The sequence below is a fragment of the Balaenoptera physalus genome (assembly GCF_965194825.1).
Source record: "Balaenoptera physalus genome assembly, chromosome: 4".
Taxonomy (NCBI): Eukaryota; Metazoa; Chordata; class Mammalia; order Artiodactyla; family Balaenopteridae; genus Balaenoptera; species Balaenoptera physalus.
Window position 1 is genome coordinate 90,895,279 of NC_138891.1, and position 19,393 is coordinate 90,914,671.

Here is a 19,393-nt window from a genome sequence, read left to right on the forward strand (position 1 = left end):
GTGAAGCATTAACAAATAAAAAGAAAGGTGCCTAGACTCCACTCTCAGATACTTTGACTAAGCGGGTCTTGTGTGGGTCCAAATCATCTGTATGGGTGATTCTGATATCCAGCCAGGATTGAGAACCATTGTCTTGAACAAATATGTTGCTTCCCTGATGAACAAGCTTTAGATCCTGCAATATGTGCATTATAGAATCCAAACCCTTGACCCTGGCATCCGAGCCTCCATCTCTAATCTGATGCCGATGTGCCATTATTCACTCCCTTTTTTATTCCTCTTCTCTAGCTACCAGGACTACTGTTACATCCCAAAGGCAGGTATGAAATTTTATCCACCTTTATTGTACTCTCCACCCCACTTAGCACAGTGCTAAGTTAAATAATACTGGGTTCAAATATATTATATAAATATATTGTATTTTTCCTGCTTTTTGGACTTAGGGAAAACAGAGAAAATTTAGTAGTTTTAGGCTGACCCAAGTTATTCTTTTGTTTTGGGACTCTGCTACCCATCAGTGTTCCAATAGGCCATATTTTACATGAGAGTTTACACTCAGACCCACATTTCTGATACATATTTAATATAGCAGTGGTTTAAGAACTTTAGTGTGTATCAGCCTCACCTGGGATGCCTGTTAGAAATACAGATTCCTAGGCCCCACTCCAAACCTACATTAAGATCCATATTGTGAGAATCACAGTTTGTAATATCATATTTTGTCTGGCTTAGGACACAGGGAGCCTTGGATGAGACCTGGCCTCCTAGTTTTCATCATTCTTCCTCTCAACAAAAAGAGTGGCCAGTGCTACCTGGGCTGATGTGGGGATAGAAATACACCCAACTTGTGAAGGGAGAGGTGGGTAAAAGTCTGGGATACATGATAAAAGATCATTGTGGGGAGCATAGGAAACACATGAAGCCAATTGTAGGGCAAGTCCAGGAAGGCTGAGATGAGTTCAGGTTGTAACTGATTTAAAAAGCTGACCTGGCCATGAAATCTTTTATCTCATTGATTTTTAAGAAACACATCTCCATACAGTAGGAATCAAGGAAACAAGGATTCTTTTCAAATTATTCACTAACTCAAAATACCAGCAGCACTGAGTGAACCCATTTCAATGAACACTGCGAGTACATGAGAAAATAACTGCCACTGGGGAAAGGATGGCCGTACTGTTAAACTGTCACACCACTGCTCAGCTGGCCCCAAACCCGCCATCATGTTTAATGAGAGGATCGAGATGGTCGATCGGATTGTTGGCTTCATTTGGTGATGGTGACAGGTCCTGTACACATGCTGAATGGAAGCGAGCAAAGAGCTGTTCTGCCTGTCAACCTGGGATGAACGAAGATCAAATGTCCCCATTATTGCTCAAACATTGGAAGCTTCTCTGATTTGCATGGATCCTTTTTGCCTTAACATTTTTGTTCGTTTTTAGTTTAGCCCTTCTCTTGGGTCTTCAATGATGTTGGAGATTCACTGTTTTATACCTCCACCATCTGTGCCTCTTTGAGCCCCATTTGTTGGGCAGACAGGCTGAGAGTTAGCCAGCATCCAATAGCCTGGATTTTGGCCCTTCTCTGCTCTTGATCTAAGTGGATGAAACAACGTAAGCCAAGCAAATAGGTAATAGATTGCCCAAATTGCAGAGGATGGATGAGGTCTAAAGATGAAATATGGAGATATGTGTGAAGTTATGTCACAACGAGACCTACAGTAATTAAGAACTTGCTCACAGAAAAGAGGTTTTATTTAGCCTCTAAATGGAGACAAATGAAAGGAGTTCAAAGTTACGCAAGGTGCTTTTGTAGCAAAAAGCAATCGGCCTCTTCGTTTTTGACTTGGACCATAACATAGAAAGAGTGGGCCACACAGTGAGAGCTGGCGGCAGTATGTTTGAAAAAAATAAAAGGAAGGAGGATTGCACACTCTATGTGTATAACTTGGGGAAGTTACTGCTGGCAGAACCATCGAGAAAAATATTTTTGTTGGAAATAATAGTAAAGTCTAGTTAGTGATATTCAAGGAACCTCATGAATTGTAAATTCAGCCTATGAATACAAAAATATACAGCCCAGCTCTATTTATTAGAAGATGCTTATATATTAAACAAGTGCATCAGGGCCCTTATAATAATATTATAAATATTCTATTGTCTGAGGGAACAGCACTTTCTTAAAAGACCATATTCTGAGCAGGTACCGCCCTCAAACTATATGCCTGCAGGGATGCTTCCAGTAGCTGTGATTTAATCAGCACACCACTGATTTTTGGAGGCACGTTAGCTCCTTTAGCCCACCAGGATTCTATTAAGTGCTTTAGAAGAGGTAATCTAATCTACTGAATGGCCTGAAAGATCAAAAGCACCTCCAAACACAAGCAACTTCTCCACTTCTCAACCATAGGGTCAGGGAACTAGGAATATTATTTCAACTGCTTAGGAAAGGTAGGTGAAAATGCCGGGCGGAGGGCAGGCAATTATCTCTCTGCTATGCGTTAAGCAGCATTTCGCCTGCTGATAAATTACTTCCAGCTGTTGGCAACAATTTTCTCCTCATCATGGCGGGAGCGAGAGACCCTGGCAAATGCTGAAGAGCAGTGCGAGTCACTGATTAAATCCAAGATCCAGCTGGAGGCCAGCGTCCAGGCGCTGTCTGCGTGGGGGGTTGGGGGGGAGGAAGAAGAGGAGGTAAATTCCCAGCTGACTGCCAGGGGGCGGAGACTCGAAGATGAATGTTCCGCGTCGAAGAAGAAAGAAATCGATGACCTGGAAACGCTATTGGCGAAGTCACAGAAGGAGAAGCGTGCTTCAGAGTACAAGGTACTTTTTCTATAATGTCAGGAAGGCCTAGATGCCTGAATTCCACACTCCCAATCGGGCTCCAGGACCAGACTTGCTCTGTTTATATTAATTAACACAGTGGTCCGCAACTTTACAGCACTGGGAGTCAGAATTGGCATCAGATGAAAGATGTGGTGAACTGTGCCATCCTAATTCAAAGTTCCAACTTGAATTTATGGAACCCCACTTAATCTCCCAAATGAAACGTTTTCATTTGTTCCAATCTAATTGCATCTGAAATCTGATAGAAAGAGCAAAATGGTTTCATTGGGCCTCTAAGTATCTTTTTTTGGAAGGAGAGGGGGCAGGATGCAGTTTATCGAAAGGTGATTTGGGACACGTCTGAATTCCCACCCCTGTCGTTGATTTGGAGCTTGACCTTGAGATGTCATTTTAATTCCAGCTAAGGACCTTAATGTTTTGTTCATTTTAGCTGAGGTTTTTATCTTGTGCATCTGTGTATAGACTGAAGTCAGCTGAGGGGTCTGTATCAAACCTTTGATAAAAAAAAAAAGTCTCCAGAATAATATCGTAATTTTGGCAGATGATTAAATAGCAACTCTTGTACATCAGTTCCCTTTCATAAAAAGCACTTGGGCCTGATATAAATGGCTTACATTTTTGCCTATTTTATCAACTGGAACTCTTCTTTAACTGTCACTTTCTTAGGATATTGAGGCACAAGATTAATATTACCCCGAATACTCTAAAGAAAGCTGAATTACCTTTAGTGGTGTTCTTGTTATACAATAATACGACACTGAAAACTGGCCATCCACTGACATATGCTGATAATATGTATATATATATATATATATTTTTTAAATTAATTAATTAATTTTTGGCTGTGTTGGGTCTTCGTTTCTGTGCGAGGGCTTTCTCTAGTTGTGGCGAGCGGGGGCCACTCTTCATCGCGGTGCGCGGGCTTCTCACTATTGCGGCCTCTCTTGTTGCGGAGCACAGGCTCCAGACGCGCAGGCTCAGTAGTTGTGGCTCACGGGCCTAGTCGCTCCGTGGCATGTGGGATCTTCCCAGACCAGGGCTCGAACCCGTGTCCCCTGCATTGGCAGGCGGATTCTTTAACCAGTGCGCCACCAGGGAAGCCCCTATGCTGATAGTATTTGATTAACCAGAATACCCCATTCCCTGACCAGGAGAGATAACAGATCATTTGTGTCTGTGTGTAAAAGAAAAAGTGAATTTAGAGTTTTAAAAAGTCCATCAGGAATTTGGCTAAATTTTGTTCTTTATGACAGTGGATACCTCCTGAGATTTTTGGCCCTAGAAAAGAGAGGAGATGGCCCTTAGCGTTTATACCCCACCTTCCATAAGTGGCTCTCATGGAACTGTTGTCGTCTTCTCCCCACAGGTTAAGAGCCTGACTGAGGAGGTGGAGTCCCTCAGTGAGGATGTCAGCAAACTTCAGCGAGCAGCCAAGGCTGCGCAGGAGGCCCCCCAGCAGACCCTGGAGGACCTGCATGCGGAAGAGGAGGAAACCCTCACCCTGAGCAAAACCAAGCTGGCGCTAGAGCAGCCAGCGAACGAGGTCAGTAGTGATGCGTCGTGCTAGATAGCTGCGTGTCTACATCTGTGCAAACCTCCACTTTTTACTTAGTTCATTTATCTTGACATTTTCAGGAAAACTTAGTAGCATGGCTCGTTCCCCTCATTATTTAGAAATAAGAGGTGAACCACTACAGTAGAAGAAAGGCCCCAGCATGTAATCTGTCTGTTTTTATATGCAACTTTCATACAACCCTGGGCAGTGGGAGACCACTGAGATGAATCGTGAAGGGGTATCACTCTGACTGACTGTTCCCCACAGAACCTGGTGTTTTGCGCTGCAGATATGTTGGTGCTTTATCTGACACTAGTATTGAAGGATTGCTTTAAGGCCCTGTTGTGTCTCCAGCCGTGCACTGAGGTTTGTTAAAGTAGAAAGATATGTAAGTCGCAAGCTGTGTTCTACCAACACTATTGGAAAACACTTGTAAAACTCTGGAGATGGTGCCCCTGTTCTGCCTCCAAATACCCTGTGAAATAAAGATGCTTCAGACGAGTCTCAGTGGTTAGGTTCATCACTCTTCCTGTTTCCTCCCAGCTGACAGTGCGTGCATTCGCTGTTTTATTAGTCCCCAAAGCTTAGCCTTTATAAAATTGCTGACAAGGGTGGTTAGGTTATTTTTTTATTATCTGCTTCTTTTTCCTCATGCCTTTCTATCAGTTTCCTCTATTACCTATTAGTCGTCTCACTTCTCTTCCTATTTCCACTGATACGTATCTCACAAAGCCTCAAGATGGGGATTTATTGGTTGTGTGCAAACAACACGCACACACACTGTCACACATGCATTCTCACACACTTGTTCTCTCCCAGAGTTCATTTATTTTCAGGTTTTTGCATACGCCCTCCAGAAATTCTCCCTTCTCCACTATTTGAATTTTATATCTTTTGCTGGTCACAGGAAATAGCTTCTATTGTGGCAAAGTAAATATATCACTGAAAACTAGCCATATTGTAACTGTTATTTAGCCTCTCGCTAAGCTAACCTCCACATCATGGTTGGCAACACTACTCCAGACAGAACTTGAATGTTCTGATCACCTTGCTGGTGGTACCAGAATATGACACAATGTTATGGACCATAGAGGGTACCAAGGTGGTAAAGGAGGGTGTGGAAATCACGCCATGTGAGATGCGTTTGAAAGGGTCAGTGATTCTGAGTTGGAAGACTCAGGACAGCTGCCTGATATTCGTGAATGATCATGTGGAGACATTTGCTTGGTGCTACTCCAGGGAGCAGAGCTTAGACCGGTGGGACGAATTTACAGAGACTACTTTGGCTTCTTATGAAGAAGCACTCCTGAGTAAATGGACTTACCCACCCATGAAATGAGCTGCCATGTGAAGAAGTGAGCTTCTCATCACTGGAAAGCGATCAAACGAGGGCTCACTAGGCATTTATTATTGGTTTCTTCTGTAGGCTAGAACACGTAGTCCTTAATCTCTAAAGTTTTCCTTCATCACCGTGATTTCTAGATTCTTTTGTTGTCCTACTGATGTGTACCATATTTATTTCAAAATATCCACATAACTGGGCATCATTTACAGACCCTGCTTGTATTTTGCTTTCTTTTTCCAGAAGGTAAGTGGTTACTGAACACATCTAGTAAAGTATAAACTTCACCTGTTTATTGGGCTCAATAATATCTCCTTCTGTCAGCTTGAGGGTGCCCTTGAACAGGAGAGCAAAGCGAGAATGAAGTGTGAAAAGGAAAAGTGCAAACTGGAGGGCGAGGTAAAGCTGAACCAGGAGAGCATGGAGGACCTGGAGAGCAGGCAGCTGCAGCTGGCAGAAAAGCTGAGGAGGTGAGTCACCTTTCTGTTGGCTCGAGATTCTGGGAGACCTTTTATTGGAGGAAGCAGCTCTCTCATGTCATTTATCCTCGTGACCCTAGGGCCAGATGTCTGAAGACCTGAAGGGGAGGATAAGGATAACGAGCCTAGGAAATTGATTTTTTTTTCTTTTGCTAGACTTTATGTGAACTTTCTTTTTATAATTATGTAATAACCTACAAGAAAGTAACTGAGAAGGCTGACTAGCAGATGCGAATGAAAGGTGTAAGGCACAGGAGATGCGAAGTATTGGAATTTGAAGTTACAAGTCAAAATAAAAATCGCTCACTTCTTTTACTCATGATGAGCCCAATGGCCTAAAGTAAAAAAATAAATAGAAAATAAATCCTAATGTGAAGTCCCATATACCATCTGATCATTTAAAAAAACAAAACAAAACTTGTTTGCCAGATATAACCTCATTAACATTTATATAACTTTTTTTGGTCAAATAATTTACTGTATAAGTATTAAACCTTAAAACTGAAAGCAAAACATAACATGATCAAAATCAGTAGACCTTCAGTTCACATGGATTCCCAAGGAGCTCAGGGCAAGACGGCCCTCTCAGTTTAGTTTCATCATTCAGTGAAATGGATTTTCTCACCTTGTCCCTTTTGTCTTCCTCTGTTCAGCTAGACTTTCTTCTTCTTCTCTATAGTTTTAAAAATTTTTGGCTGAGCTGCGCGGCATGCAGTATCTCAGTTTTCTGATCAGGGATTGAACCTGTGCCCCCTGAAGTTGGAGCCCGTAGTCTTAACCACTGGACTGCCAGGGGAGTCCCCAGCTAGACTTTCTTCTAACCATTAGGGATTTTCCAGTCATTTGGAATAGATCAAATAAGAGAGGGAAACAGTGAGATCTAAGAGTGAGATAAGGCCAGGTTAAAGCTGGGAGCAAACTGGTTATTGGAGCCCACAGTGAAGAAGAAGAAAGTCAAGTGAGCAACTATGAGCTTCTGGTTTTCCTGTCTGTGTACATGAGTTTCCATTACACATGCTTGTGGTCAGACTTGATTAATAGCCTGCCAATAAGTTACTGAACTTGACAGGTGTTTGGAAAAGATGAAATAAGTAACCCTATGAATGTAACGGAACAGTGAAAGGCAAAATGATGATAGAGTTCCCTAAGCATTCAATTTTGAAGGTTGTGTTTCAGCTCAGCAAAGTGAAAATGATACCCTATGTCCTTGTAGGCCACAGGTCAAAGAGCTCTGGCATTTCAGAAACCCATGTTTTCAGGAAATGATCAATTTATTATATAACATTTTCTCTAAATGGACCTATGTATATATGGAAACAATACATGAAAATGTGGCATTTTAAAATGGTGATGACAGGATAGAATACTTAATAAATAACACCGAGATTATTAGCTATTCATCCTCTGAGATAAAAGTTAAATTTCTTCCTCATGCTATTCACACAAACACAAAATCCAGTTGCATTAAAGAATTAAATGCAAAAATAAAGCTATAAAATTATTAGAAAATGCAGCATTATTCACCATAGCCAAGATATAGAAACAACCTAAATGCCCACTGATGGATGAATGGGTAAAGAAAATGTGGTGTATACATTTAATGGAACATTATTCAGCCTCTTTTTAAAGGAAATCCTGCCGTATGCAACAACATGGATGAACCTGGAAGACATTATGCTAAATGAAATAAGTTGGTCACAGAAGGACAAATAGTGCATGATTCCACTTATATGAGGCATCTAAAACAGTCAAACTCATAGAAACAGAGTAGAATGGTGGTGTCCAGGGGCTTGGAGGCAGGGGGAAATGTGGAGTTGCTCTTCAATGGATATAAAGCTTCCATCGTGCAAGATGATTAAGTTCTAGAGATGATGAAGTTCTAGAGAGATGTACAACGTTGTGCCTATATTTAATAATATTGTACACTTAAATATTTGTTGAGCGGGTAGATCTCATGTTAAATATTCTTCAATTAAAAAAAACCAGCAAAAACCATTAAAAAACAAAACCATTAAAAGACAATATAGGTGGTAAGTCTTAGGAAACTGGCAGGTCAGACTGAATGAGTCACAAAAATCCAAAGGCATAAAAGGAATATATTGATAAATTTGATGTTGATACATCAACATTTTAAACATTTATGTGGCAAAAGCCAACATAAATAAAACTGGGGCAAATTAGAAAGTGGAAGAAATATCTGCAGCAGATATCAAAAAATAAATATCAAGAGTATTAAAGGAAAATCAATAATTCAATAATTAGATGAACAACCTAACAGAAAAATGGGCAATGGACACAAGTGGACAGTTCATTTGTTTTATTGCCCATTTTAAAATCCTCATCGTTGATAACATGCTGTCCTCACTAGTAAACAAGGACATTCATTATAAAACAATGACATACTAATCTGTTAGATTAGGAAAAATTTAGAAGTATGCTAATGTTAAGTGTAAATGTAGAGAAATAACCTCACACTGCTATTGGAGGCCAAAGGCAAGGTTATAAGTTTTTAAACACAAACCTATACCTGATGCACCAATTCCCTGCTCAATATCCACTCTGTAGAGACACATGTACACAAGGGTGCATGTATATGAACAGCATTACTTGTAAAAGTAAAATTTGGGGGGAAACCTCAATGCTTATTAATAGGGAAATGGATAAATAACCACATGATGTCTAAATCATAAACTAGTATGTCAGTTAATTTTTAAGTGAACTAATCTATGTGTAGGCCAACATGGAAAAATCTCCATGTATTATTGGGTTAAAAATGTTGTAGAATTGTAAATTCAAATGTATACAATATTATACCTTTCACAGTAAAGAAAACGAAACTATTTCTACTGATATGTAAGCACAAACATATGTCAATACTTAGAAAAATGTCTGGAAGGATTCACACAGAACTGATTATGGTGGTTACCTCTAGGCAAGGAAGAGAGATTGGGTATAATAGCCTAGAAGACTTCAGCTATAGATGTAATAGTTGAATTTTTTACAGTGAATGACTTCATGTGTTATTACTATAATTTAAAGAATATTTAAACAAAATGTTATTACTCTGAGCAATTCCACTTGATACCTCTTTTCCCTAACAGGAAAGAATTAGAAATGAATCAGATGAGTTCAAAGGTGGAGAATGAGAAAGGCCTGGTGGCTCAGCTTCAGAAGATGGTTAAAGAGCTCCAGGTAATCATTTATCAAATACCTGCGTGCACCTGTAGTTAGATCCGTGGGTGATGATTGACACTTCAGTGACACATGCTCTGCCAAGGTACCCATAGCTCTAGCCAACTATAGACGAGGCAGAAAAGAGCAGTGGTTGAGAAGGTAACCTGGCATTCTATAGATATGTGACTCTGGAGAACATTACTGTTTAAGCTTAGATTTCCTTATCACGAAGATAATAAGAAACAAGTGGCTAATTTGTTGAACATTTGACATAAACTAGGTATTGTGCTAAAATCCTGGACGTCTATATTTTTACTCATTAATCCTCCTGACAACCTTTGAGCTAAAATTAAATGCAACAGTACATTTAAGTGGTAAGCTCAGTGCCTGACCCATGGTAAGCATTCAATGCTACCAATTTAATTTTTTATGATGATTAGTTTTTGTGATTAGAAGGCAATTATGCTGAAAATCTGTCTTGTAGCTACTTGTAGCCTCAAAACATTATTTGATAATGGGCAGCTATTGATAAGTTTTAGACCATGCAACTGTTTTATACTATATGACCACATTATAAAGTTATTTAAAGCATGGATACATTTAACTCCTCACGTATACATGCAGATGGATTTCTTCCCTTTGAAGCTAAGTATTTATCTCACTAATGTAACTATTACTCAAAATAATTTTGGAACTTTTTTCTGATTATTACCTTCTGAGATATTTTGAGCCAAATTAGACCAGTCTCACTGCTTTATGGGCAAGCTTTCAGACAATATTAATCTCCAAGTGATTGCCTATCATATTAACCAGACTTCTCTTCAAATGATACTTTATCCAAAAAATGTTCAATTTATCCAAAATACAAATTTTCTTACCCTGATGATTTAAAAAAACTCTCTAAAGGTTCTTTCTTTCTTTTTTTTTAAATGTCTGAAACATTTATATTAACATATTTCCATGCAAATAACCCAAAGAAAGTTTAGTATTAGTTGTTTTTGTTTGTTTGTATTTTTATACTGCAGTTTCTTATTAGTCATCAATTTTATACACATCAGTGTATACATGTCAATCCCAATCGCCCAATTCAGCACACCACTATCCCCACCCCACCACGGTTTTCCCCCCTTGGTGTCCATACGTTTGTTCTCTACACCTGTGTCTCAACTTCTGCCCTGCGAACTGCTTCATCTGTACCATTTTTCTAGGTTCCACATACATGCGTTAATATACGATATTTGTTTTTCTCTTTCTGACTTACTTCACTCTGTATGACAGTCTCTAGATCCATCCACATCACAACAAATGACTCAATTTCGTTCCTTTTTATGGCTGAGTAATATTCCATTGTATATATGTACCACATCTTCTTTATCCATTTGTCTGTTGATGGGCATTTAGGTTGCTTCCATGACCTGGCTATTGTAACTAGTGCTGCAGTGAACATTGGGGTGCATGTGTCTTTTTGAATTATGGTTTTCTCTGGGTATATGCCCAGCAGTGGGATTGCTGGATCATATGGTAATTCTATTTTTAGTTTTTTAAGGAACCTGCATACTGTTCTCCATAGTGGCTGTATCAATTTACATTCCCACCAACAGTGTAAGAGGTTTCCCTTTTCTCCACACTCTCTCCAGCATTTGTTGTTTGTAGATTTTCTGATGATGCCCATTCTAACTGGTGTGAGGTGATACCTCATTGTAGTTTTGATTTGCATTTCTCTAATAATTAGTGATGTTGAACAACTTTTCATATGCTTCTTGGCCATGTGTATGTCTTCTTTGGAGAAATGTCTATTTAGGTCTTCTGCCCAGTTTTGGGTTGGGTTGTTTGTTTCTTTAATATTGAGCTGCATGAGTTGTTTATATATTTTGGAGATTAATCCTCTGTCTGATGATTCATTTGCAAATATTTTCTCTCTTTCTGAGGGTTGTCTTTTCATCTTGTTTATGGTTTCCTTTGTTGTGCAAAAGCTTTTAAGTGTCATTAAGTCCCACCTGTTTATTTTTGTACAGGAGGTGGATCCACTCTAGGAGGTGGATCAAAAAAGATCTTGCTGTGATTTATGTCATAGAGTGTTCTGCCTATGTTTTCTTATAAGAGTTTTATAGTGTCCGGTCTTACATTTAGGTCTCGAATCCATTTTGAGTTTATTTTTGTGTATGGTGTTAGGGAGTGTTCTAATTTCATTCTTTTACATGTGGCTGTCCAGTTTTCCCAGCACCACTTATTGAAGAGGCTGTCTTTTCTCCATTGTATATCTTTGCCTCCTTTGTCATAGATTAGTTGACCATATGTGCATGGGTTTATCTTGGGCTTTCTATCTTGTTCCGTGGATCTATGTTTCTGTTTTTGTGCCAGTACCATATTGTCTTGATTACTGTAGCACTAAAGGTTATTTCTAAAGAAATCTTTCAGAAATGTTTTGTTCAATGACAGTATTGTTATAAATAAAGGTATTGGATCCCAAGATAACTAATTGGAAGGGGATCACGATTACCTGGATGTGGAAATCATACATTTTTTGGCACCTTCTCTGTCATAACTCCTCTACAGATTAGATAGCCTTACTTATTGGGTTGGTCTAGAAATTAGCTTCCTCTCAGCAATCATACTCTTATTTAATGAAATTTTTAATATTATAAAATAGACGTTATCCTTTTTCCCCTATACTCTAACCTATGCCTAATTATTTAAGGTGATGTTAATGACCATCCTTGGTTTTACTGTACTGTCCCACAATGATGCTATCAAGATTTGTAGAGCTCTTTGCCGTAAGCTGAAAGACTTTTGGGCTCTGAGAGTTCTTATCACTTCTTTTCTTTGTCTTATAATTCTGCTTCTAATGATATCAGATTACTATCCAATTTAGTAGTCGCATTCCTCCACCAAATTAAAATTATTTGTTATTTCAATTTTCCTGCTACCTTATATCACCTATAGACTAAGAAACCAAGTAACCAGGTTTGTCAGAATTGTGTGTAAAATTAAATTGATGCTTATGAGTTAGCTGCTTGAACTCAGAGGTATTTAGTCTATTAATCAGATTTTTGCCCAAGTTTCCAATAGTTGAGGTTGTCAGGTAAGCAAATTCCAGATAAATGAGGTATTGTATATAACATTCATCATTTTTTTTTTATAAGCTCTCTTTAAAATGATTCCTTGTTATATGAAAAATATTTTCTATTCCTTTGGAAAGTGCTCTTTATTAAAATTTCCTCTTTATGTATGTAGTATAATGAGGTTGCTTATCACCAAGGCCTGGGAAATTGGGAGGAATTACAAATTTTAATTCTGCTCTTGGTACTGGTTTGGATCAAATCACTTAATTTCTCCGTATTCTATCTTCTTTAACTATAAAATGAGAACCAAAAGTGTTAGTTGTGAGAAATAAAAAAGAAAAAAAATACAGTAGAGCTCTTGAATATAAAATATGCTACAAGTGCTTAGTAAAATCAAAATTATTTGTTGCTACAGACTCAGATACAGGTTTTTTTTGTTTGTTTTGTAATTAATTAATTAATTTATTTATTTTTATTTATGTCTGTGTTGGGTCTTCGTTTCTGTGCGAGGGCTTTCTCTAGTTGTGGCAAGCGGGGGCCACTCTTCATCGCGGTGTGCGGGCCTCTCACTATCACGGCCTCTCTTGTTGCGGAGCACAGGCTCCAGACGCGCAGGCTCAGTAATTGTGGCTCTCGGGCCCAGTTGCTCCGCGGAATGTGGGATCTTCCCAGATCAGGGCTTGGACCCGTGTCCCCTGCATTGGCAGGCAGATTCTCAACCACTGTGCCATCAGGGAAGCCCCCAGATACAGGTTTTGAAAGACAAACTGGAAGCTGAAAGGACCACTAGAGCCAAGGTAGAAAGGGAGAGAACTGACTTCACCCAAGAGCTGGAAGACCTGAATGAGGGTCTGGAGGAGACAGGAGGGGCCAGTTTGGCTCAGCTGGAAATAACTAAGAAACAAGAAACAAAATTCCAGAAGCTCCTCGTGACATGAAGAGTCCACACTGCACTTTGAGGCAACCTCTGCCTCTTTGAAGAAGAGACACGGAGACAGCCTGGCTGAGCTGGAGAGCCAGGTAGAAAATCTACACCAGGTCGAGCAGACACTGGAAAAAGACAAGAGTGACCTGCAGCTCAAAGTGAATGACGTCCTGACGCATGTTGAGCAGATGACCAGAGCTAAGGTAAGGAACATTGCCAAGCCCTCCTTGAGGATTTAGAACATGGAAATAGGCAGAGGAGGGGAAGGAAAAGAAAGCTAAAGCAAATTGGTGACTCAAAGTATTTGCTAGCGGAGGCTAGAGATCTTCAGATTGGCTAGACCAGGTCTAATCTCAGTGATTGTTAAAGTCACATGACCATCCCCTGAAGGTAGCCTGACAGTGGCTTCTGGTTTCATTGGAATTCCAGTCCATGTTCCCTGTGGGTCTCTCTAGTGACGATGTAGTAAGTGGGCTGGACAAGTGAAACCACTAGCTCATGAATGGTGCTTCTCTCTTGAAGGATGGCTTTGAGTTGGGAGCACTCCACGGCGGGGCTCAGGTACTTCGAGTCCTTCTGAACAAATGGCGGCAGAAATAGCTTTGTGGGGAGGAGAGAACTTTTTCTCCTTCATGTCCTGTGGCATCTCTTTAACGAGACAACACTAGGAGAAACTTTATCACATGTTCTTTCTTCACTGAGCCCATTAATCTCTACACTGCCAGCTCTCATCTCGAATGATTAGTATCAGATCACAGGTAAGAGCTGCCTTACCTCCTGCCAGTTGAGAGGAGCCTTGTTTGAGGTCACACAAATTGGTGACCAAATTGGTCACACAAATTTGGTGCCAAATTGTCCTTGTGAGCAGAATTTGTTGTCATCCGGGAAAGACGAACCAACAATGAAGCTTGATCTTTATGGACAGTGGCCAGAAAAATGTAGAATTTCTTCAGATACTGAGTGACTTCTGAAACGTTTAGCATTAATTTCCTTTAAAGACCACGTTGAGTAGAAACACAACTACCCTGCTTTTCCTTCTCTTTCTTTCTTTCCACTGTCTCTGCCAACCCACCTCCAATTATCTTAAAATATAAATCTAGTGAGGACTTAGGTCCTCTCTTCCACCGTCTCTTCTGTATTCTGCATTTTGTATCGATTCTGTCCTCAACTCAACAATGAAAATATTCTCACTCCTTGCCCTTGTAGGCTTCATCTTCTTTTGTCAGCCCAAGTGAGCCCTGGAAGACCTTACTCTCTTCATACTCTTTGCCTCTCATTCATCCTCAGGAACTCTTCTGTTTCTGTACATTTTAGTAGGAAGTCATAAAATCATAAAACTGTTGATAGGTTCACCATAAATCCATACTAATTAGGTGTGAATTTTATACTTTCCAACTTCCTGTAGAATTTCATTGCTGCTCAGAAGTTCTTTGTTCTTCTAACTCACTTTGTTTTATTTTAGAAGAGAAACAGACCTCCAACCCTGTCTTTCTGAATCTTTCCTTTTGATAAATGTTAACATCTTGCTGATAAGATTAAGACCATTAATTATAACTTCTCTCTTCACCTTATAAGTTATTCACTCATCCATTTATTTCCTTCTTGTTCCAAAGAATAAAATATTCTTCCACATGGGCATTATTCACCCATTGCAAAAAACAAAATAAAAGACTTTTCCATACTAAGAATGGTATTTTGAGAAAAAAGCAAAGTCTGTCCATATCTGTCTTAATCTGACTCCTTGACCAAAAAGTAATGTTCTGTTTATCTATTGATATATAACAAATCACTCCAAAACCTTAGAGTTAAAACAATAATTTATTATTCTCTTTCTTGGTTCTGGGGGTTGACAGGCTTATCGCAGATGGCGGTTGAGACTGGAATCATCCGAAGGTTTACTTATCTGCATGTCTGACTCCTGGGCTGGGATAGCTAGACAGTTGGGGGCTGGTTGGAAATCTCTCATTTTGTGAGACCTCTCCATGTAGCTAACTTGGGTTTCCTCATAGCATGGAAGCCGTAGGGGAGTTGGACTTCTTACATGGCAATTCAGGGCACTAAAAGCAAATATTCCAAGAGACCAAAGGAGCAAAGACTCTTGTGAGGAAGGCTTACAATACAGTGGAGTGATTCTGTGTGACTCCCAACAGCGATGAGTCACAGGGGTAAGGTCTACACGTGGCTGCGAATACTAGAGACTGTGGCTCCCTGGGGGGCCATCTTTGGAGACTAGCTCCCACAAGTAGGTGTATACCTCACTACCTCTTACTCATTTAACCCCTGCAATTTCTTTTATTTCCTCTGATTATCTTTAAAGTATTTTCTTTTTTTAATAACATCTTTATTGGAGTGTAATTGCTTTACAATGGTGTGTTAGTTTCTGCTTTGTAACAAAGTGAATCAATTATACATATACATATATAACCATATCTCCTCTCTCTTGCGTCTCCCTCCCACCCTCCTTATCCCACCCCTCTAGGTGGTCACAAAGCACCAAGCTGATATCCCTGTGCTATGCGGCTGCTTCTCACTAGCTATCTGTTTTACATTTGGCAGTACATATAAGTCTATGCCACTCTCTCACTTCGTCCCAGCTTACCCATCCCACTCCCCACGTCCTCAAGTCCATTCTCTACGTCTGCGTCTTTATTCCTGTCCTGCCCCTAGGATCTTCAGAACAATTTTTTTTTTTTTAGATTCCATATATATGTGTTAGCATATGGTATTTATTTTTCTCTTTCTCACTTACTTCACTCTGTATGACAGTCTCTAAGTCCATCCACCTCACTACAAATAACTGAATTTCGTTTCTTTTTATGGCTGAGTAATATTGCATTGTATATATGTGCCACATATCCTTTATCAACTCATCTGTCGATGGACACTTGGTTTGCTTCCATGTCCTGGCTGTTGTAAATAGAGCTGCAATGAACATTGTGGTACATGACTCTTTTTGAATTCTGGTTTTCTCAAGGTATATGCCCAGTAGTGGGATTGCTGGGTCATATGGTAGTTCTATTTTTAGTTTTTAAAGGAACCTCCATACTGTTCTCCATAGTGGCGGTATCAATTTAGATTCCCACCAACAGTGCAAGAAGGTTCCCTTTTCTCCACACCCTCTCCAGCTTTTATTGTTTGTAGATTTTTTTAATGATGGCCACTCAGACCGGTGTGAGGTGATACCTCATTGTGGTTTTGATTTGCATTCTCTAATGATTAGTGATGTTGAGCATCCTTTCATGTGTTTCTTGGCAATCTGTATATCTTTTTGGAGAAATGTCTATTTAGCTTTTCTGCCCATTTTTGGATTAAGTTGTTTGTTTTTTTGATATTGAGTTGCATGAGCTTCTTGTATATTTTGGAGATTAATCCTTTGTCAGTTGCTTCATTTGCAAACATTTTCTCCCATTCTGAGGGTGGTCTTTTTGTCTTGTTTATGGTTTCCTTTGCTGTCCAAAAGCTTTTAAGTTTCATTAGGTCCCATTTGTTTATTTTTGTTTTTATTTTCATTTCTCTAGGAGATGGGTCAAAAAGGATCTTGCTGTGATTTATGTCATAGAGTGTTCTGCCTCTGTTTTCCTCAAAGAGTTTTTACAATGTCTGGCCTTACATTTAGGTCTTTAATCCATTTTGAGTTTATTTTTGTATTTGGTGTTAGGGAGTGTTCTAATTTCATTCTTTTACATGTAGCTGTCCAGTTTTCCCAGCACCACTTATTGAAGAGGCTGTCTTTTCTCTATTGTATATCCTTGCCTACTTTGTCATAGATTAGTAGAGCATAGGGGCGTGGGTTTACCTCTGGGCTTTCTATCCTGTTCCATTGATCAATATTTCTGTTTTTGTGCCAGTACCATACTGTCTTGATTACTGTAGCTTTGTAGTATAGTCTGAAGTCAGGGAGCCTGATTCCTCCAGCTCCATTTTTCATTCTCAAGATTGCTTTGGCTATTTGGGGTCTTTTGTGTTTCCATACAAATTGTGAAATTTTTTGTTCTAGTTCTGTGAAAAATGCCAGTGGTAGTTTGATAGGGATTGCATTGAATCTGTAGATTGCTTTGGGTAGTAGAGTCATTTTCACAATGTTGATTCTTCCAATCCAAGAACATGGTATATCTCTCCATCTATTTGTATCATCTTTAATTTCTTTCATCAGTGTCTTATAATTTTCTGCATACAGGTCTTTTGTCTCCTTAGGTAGGTTTATTCCTAAATATTTTATTCTTTTTGTTGCAGTGGTAAACGGGAGTGATTCCTTAATTTCTCTTTCAGATTTTTCATCATTAGTGTATAGGAATGCAAGAATTTCTGTGCATTAATTTTGTATTCTGCTACTTTGCCAAATTCATTGATTAGCTCTAGTAGTTTTGTGGTAGCATCTTTAGGATTCTCTATGTATAGTATCATTTCATCTGCAAATAGTGACAGCTTTACTTCTTCTTTTCCAATTTGGATTCCTTTTATTTCTTTTTCTTCTCTGATTGCTGTGGCTAAGACTTCCAAAACAATGTTGAATAATAGTGGTGAGAATGGACAACCTTGTCTTGTTCCTGATCTTAGTGGAAATGGTTTCAGTTTTTCACCATTGAGAACGATGTTGCCTGTGGGTTGGTCATATATGGCCTTTATTATGTTGAGGAAAGTTCCCTCTATGCCTACTTTCTGGAGGGTTTTTATCATAAATAAGTGTTGAATTTTGTTGAAATCTTTCTCTGCATCTGTTGAGATTATCATATGGTTTTTATCCTTCAATTTGTTAATATGGTGTATCACATTGATTGATTTGCGTATATTGAAGAATCCTTGCATTCCCAGAATAAACCCCACTTGATTATGGTGTATGATCCTTTTAATGCACTGTTGGATTCTGTTTGCTAGTATTTTGTTGAGGATTTTTGCATCTATATACATCAGTGATATTGGCCTGTAGTTTTCTTTCTTTGTGACATCTTTGTCTGGTTTTCATATCAGGGTGATGGTGGCCTCATAGAATGAGTTTGGGAGTGTTCCTCCATCTGCTATATTTTGGAAGAGTTTGAGAAGGATAGGTGTTAGCTCTTCTCCAAATGTTTGGTAGAATTGGGCTGTGAAGCCATCTGGTCCTGGGCTTTTGTTTGTTGGAAGATTTTTAATCACAGTCTCAATTTCAGTCCTTGTGATTGGTCTGTTTATATTTTCTCTTTCTTCCTAGTTCAGTCTCGGAAGATTGTGCTTTCCTAAGAATTTCTCCATTTGTTCCAGGTTGTCCATTTTGTTGGCATATAGATGCTTGTAGTAATCTCTCATGATTCTTTGTATTTCTTCAGTGTCAGTTGTTACTTCTCCTTTTTCATTTCTAATTCTATTGATTTGAGTCTTCTCCCTTTTTTTCTTGATGAGTCTGGCTAATGGTTTATCAGTTTTGTTTATCTTCTCAAAGAACCAGCTTTTAGTTTTATTGATCTTTGCTATCGTTTCCTTCATTTCTTTTTCATTTATTTCTGACCTGAACTTTATGATTTCTTTGCTTCTGCTAACTTTGGGGATTTTTCGTTCTTCTTTCTCTAATTGCTTTAGGTGTAAGGTTAGGTTGTTTATTTGAGATGTTTCTTGTTTCTTGAGGTAGGATTGTATTGCTATAAACTTCTCTTTTAGAACTGCTTTTGCTGAATCCCATAGGTTTTGGGTCGTCATGTTTTCATTGTCATTTGTTTCTAGGTATTTTTTGATTTCCTCTTTGATTTCTTCAGTGATATCTTGGTTATTAAGTTGTGTATTGTTTAGCCTCCATGTGTTTGTATTTTTTACATATTTTTTCCTGTAATTGATATCTAGTCTCATAGCATTGTGGTCAGAAAAGATACTTGATATGATTTCAATTTTCTTAAATTTACCAAGCCTTGATTTGTGACCCAAGATATGATATATCCTGGAGAATGTTCCATGAGCACTTGAGAAGAAATTGCATTCTGTTACTTTGGATGGAATGTCCTTTAACTATCAATTACGTCCATCTTGTTTAATGTATCAT

At 39.0% G+C, this 19,393-nt stretch overlaps 1 protein-coding gene across 1 annotated transcript in view; it reads left to right on the top strand.

Annotated features, from left to right (window-relative positions):
- The window catches only part of MYH15 (myosin heavy chain 15), a gene marked incomplete at its 5' end in the record, with an annotated part of 275,049 nt that overhangs the window by 90,155 nt on the left and 165,501 nt on the right, over positions 1-19,393 (top strand). The window contains 6 exon segments of the mRNA XM_082460984.1: positions 2,571-2,825; positions 4,216-4,392; positions 6,071-6,216; positions 9,327-9,417; positions 13,202-13,395; positions 13,397-13,589. Of these exon segments, the coding sequence (XP_082317110.1) occupies positions 2,571-2,825; positions 4,216-4,392; positions 6,071-6,216; positions 9,327-9,417; positions 13,202-13,395; positions 13,397-13,589 (1,056 nt within the window).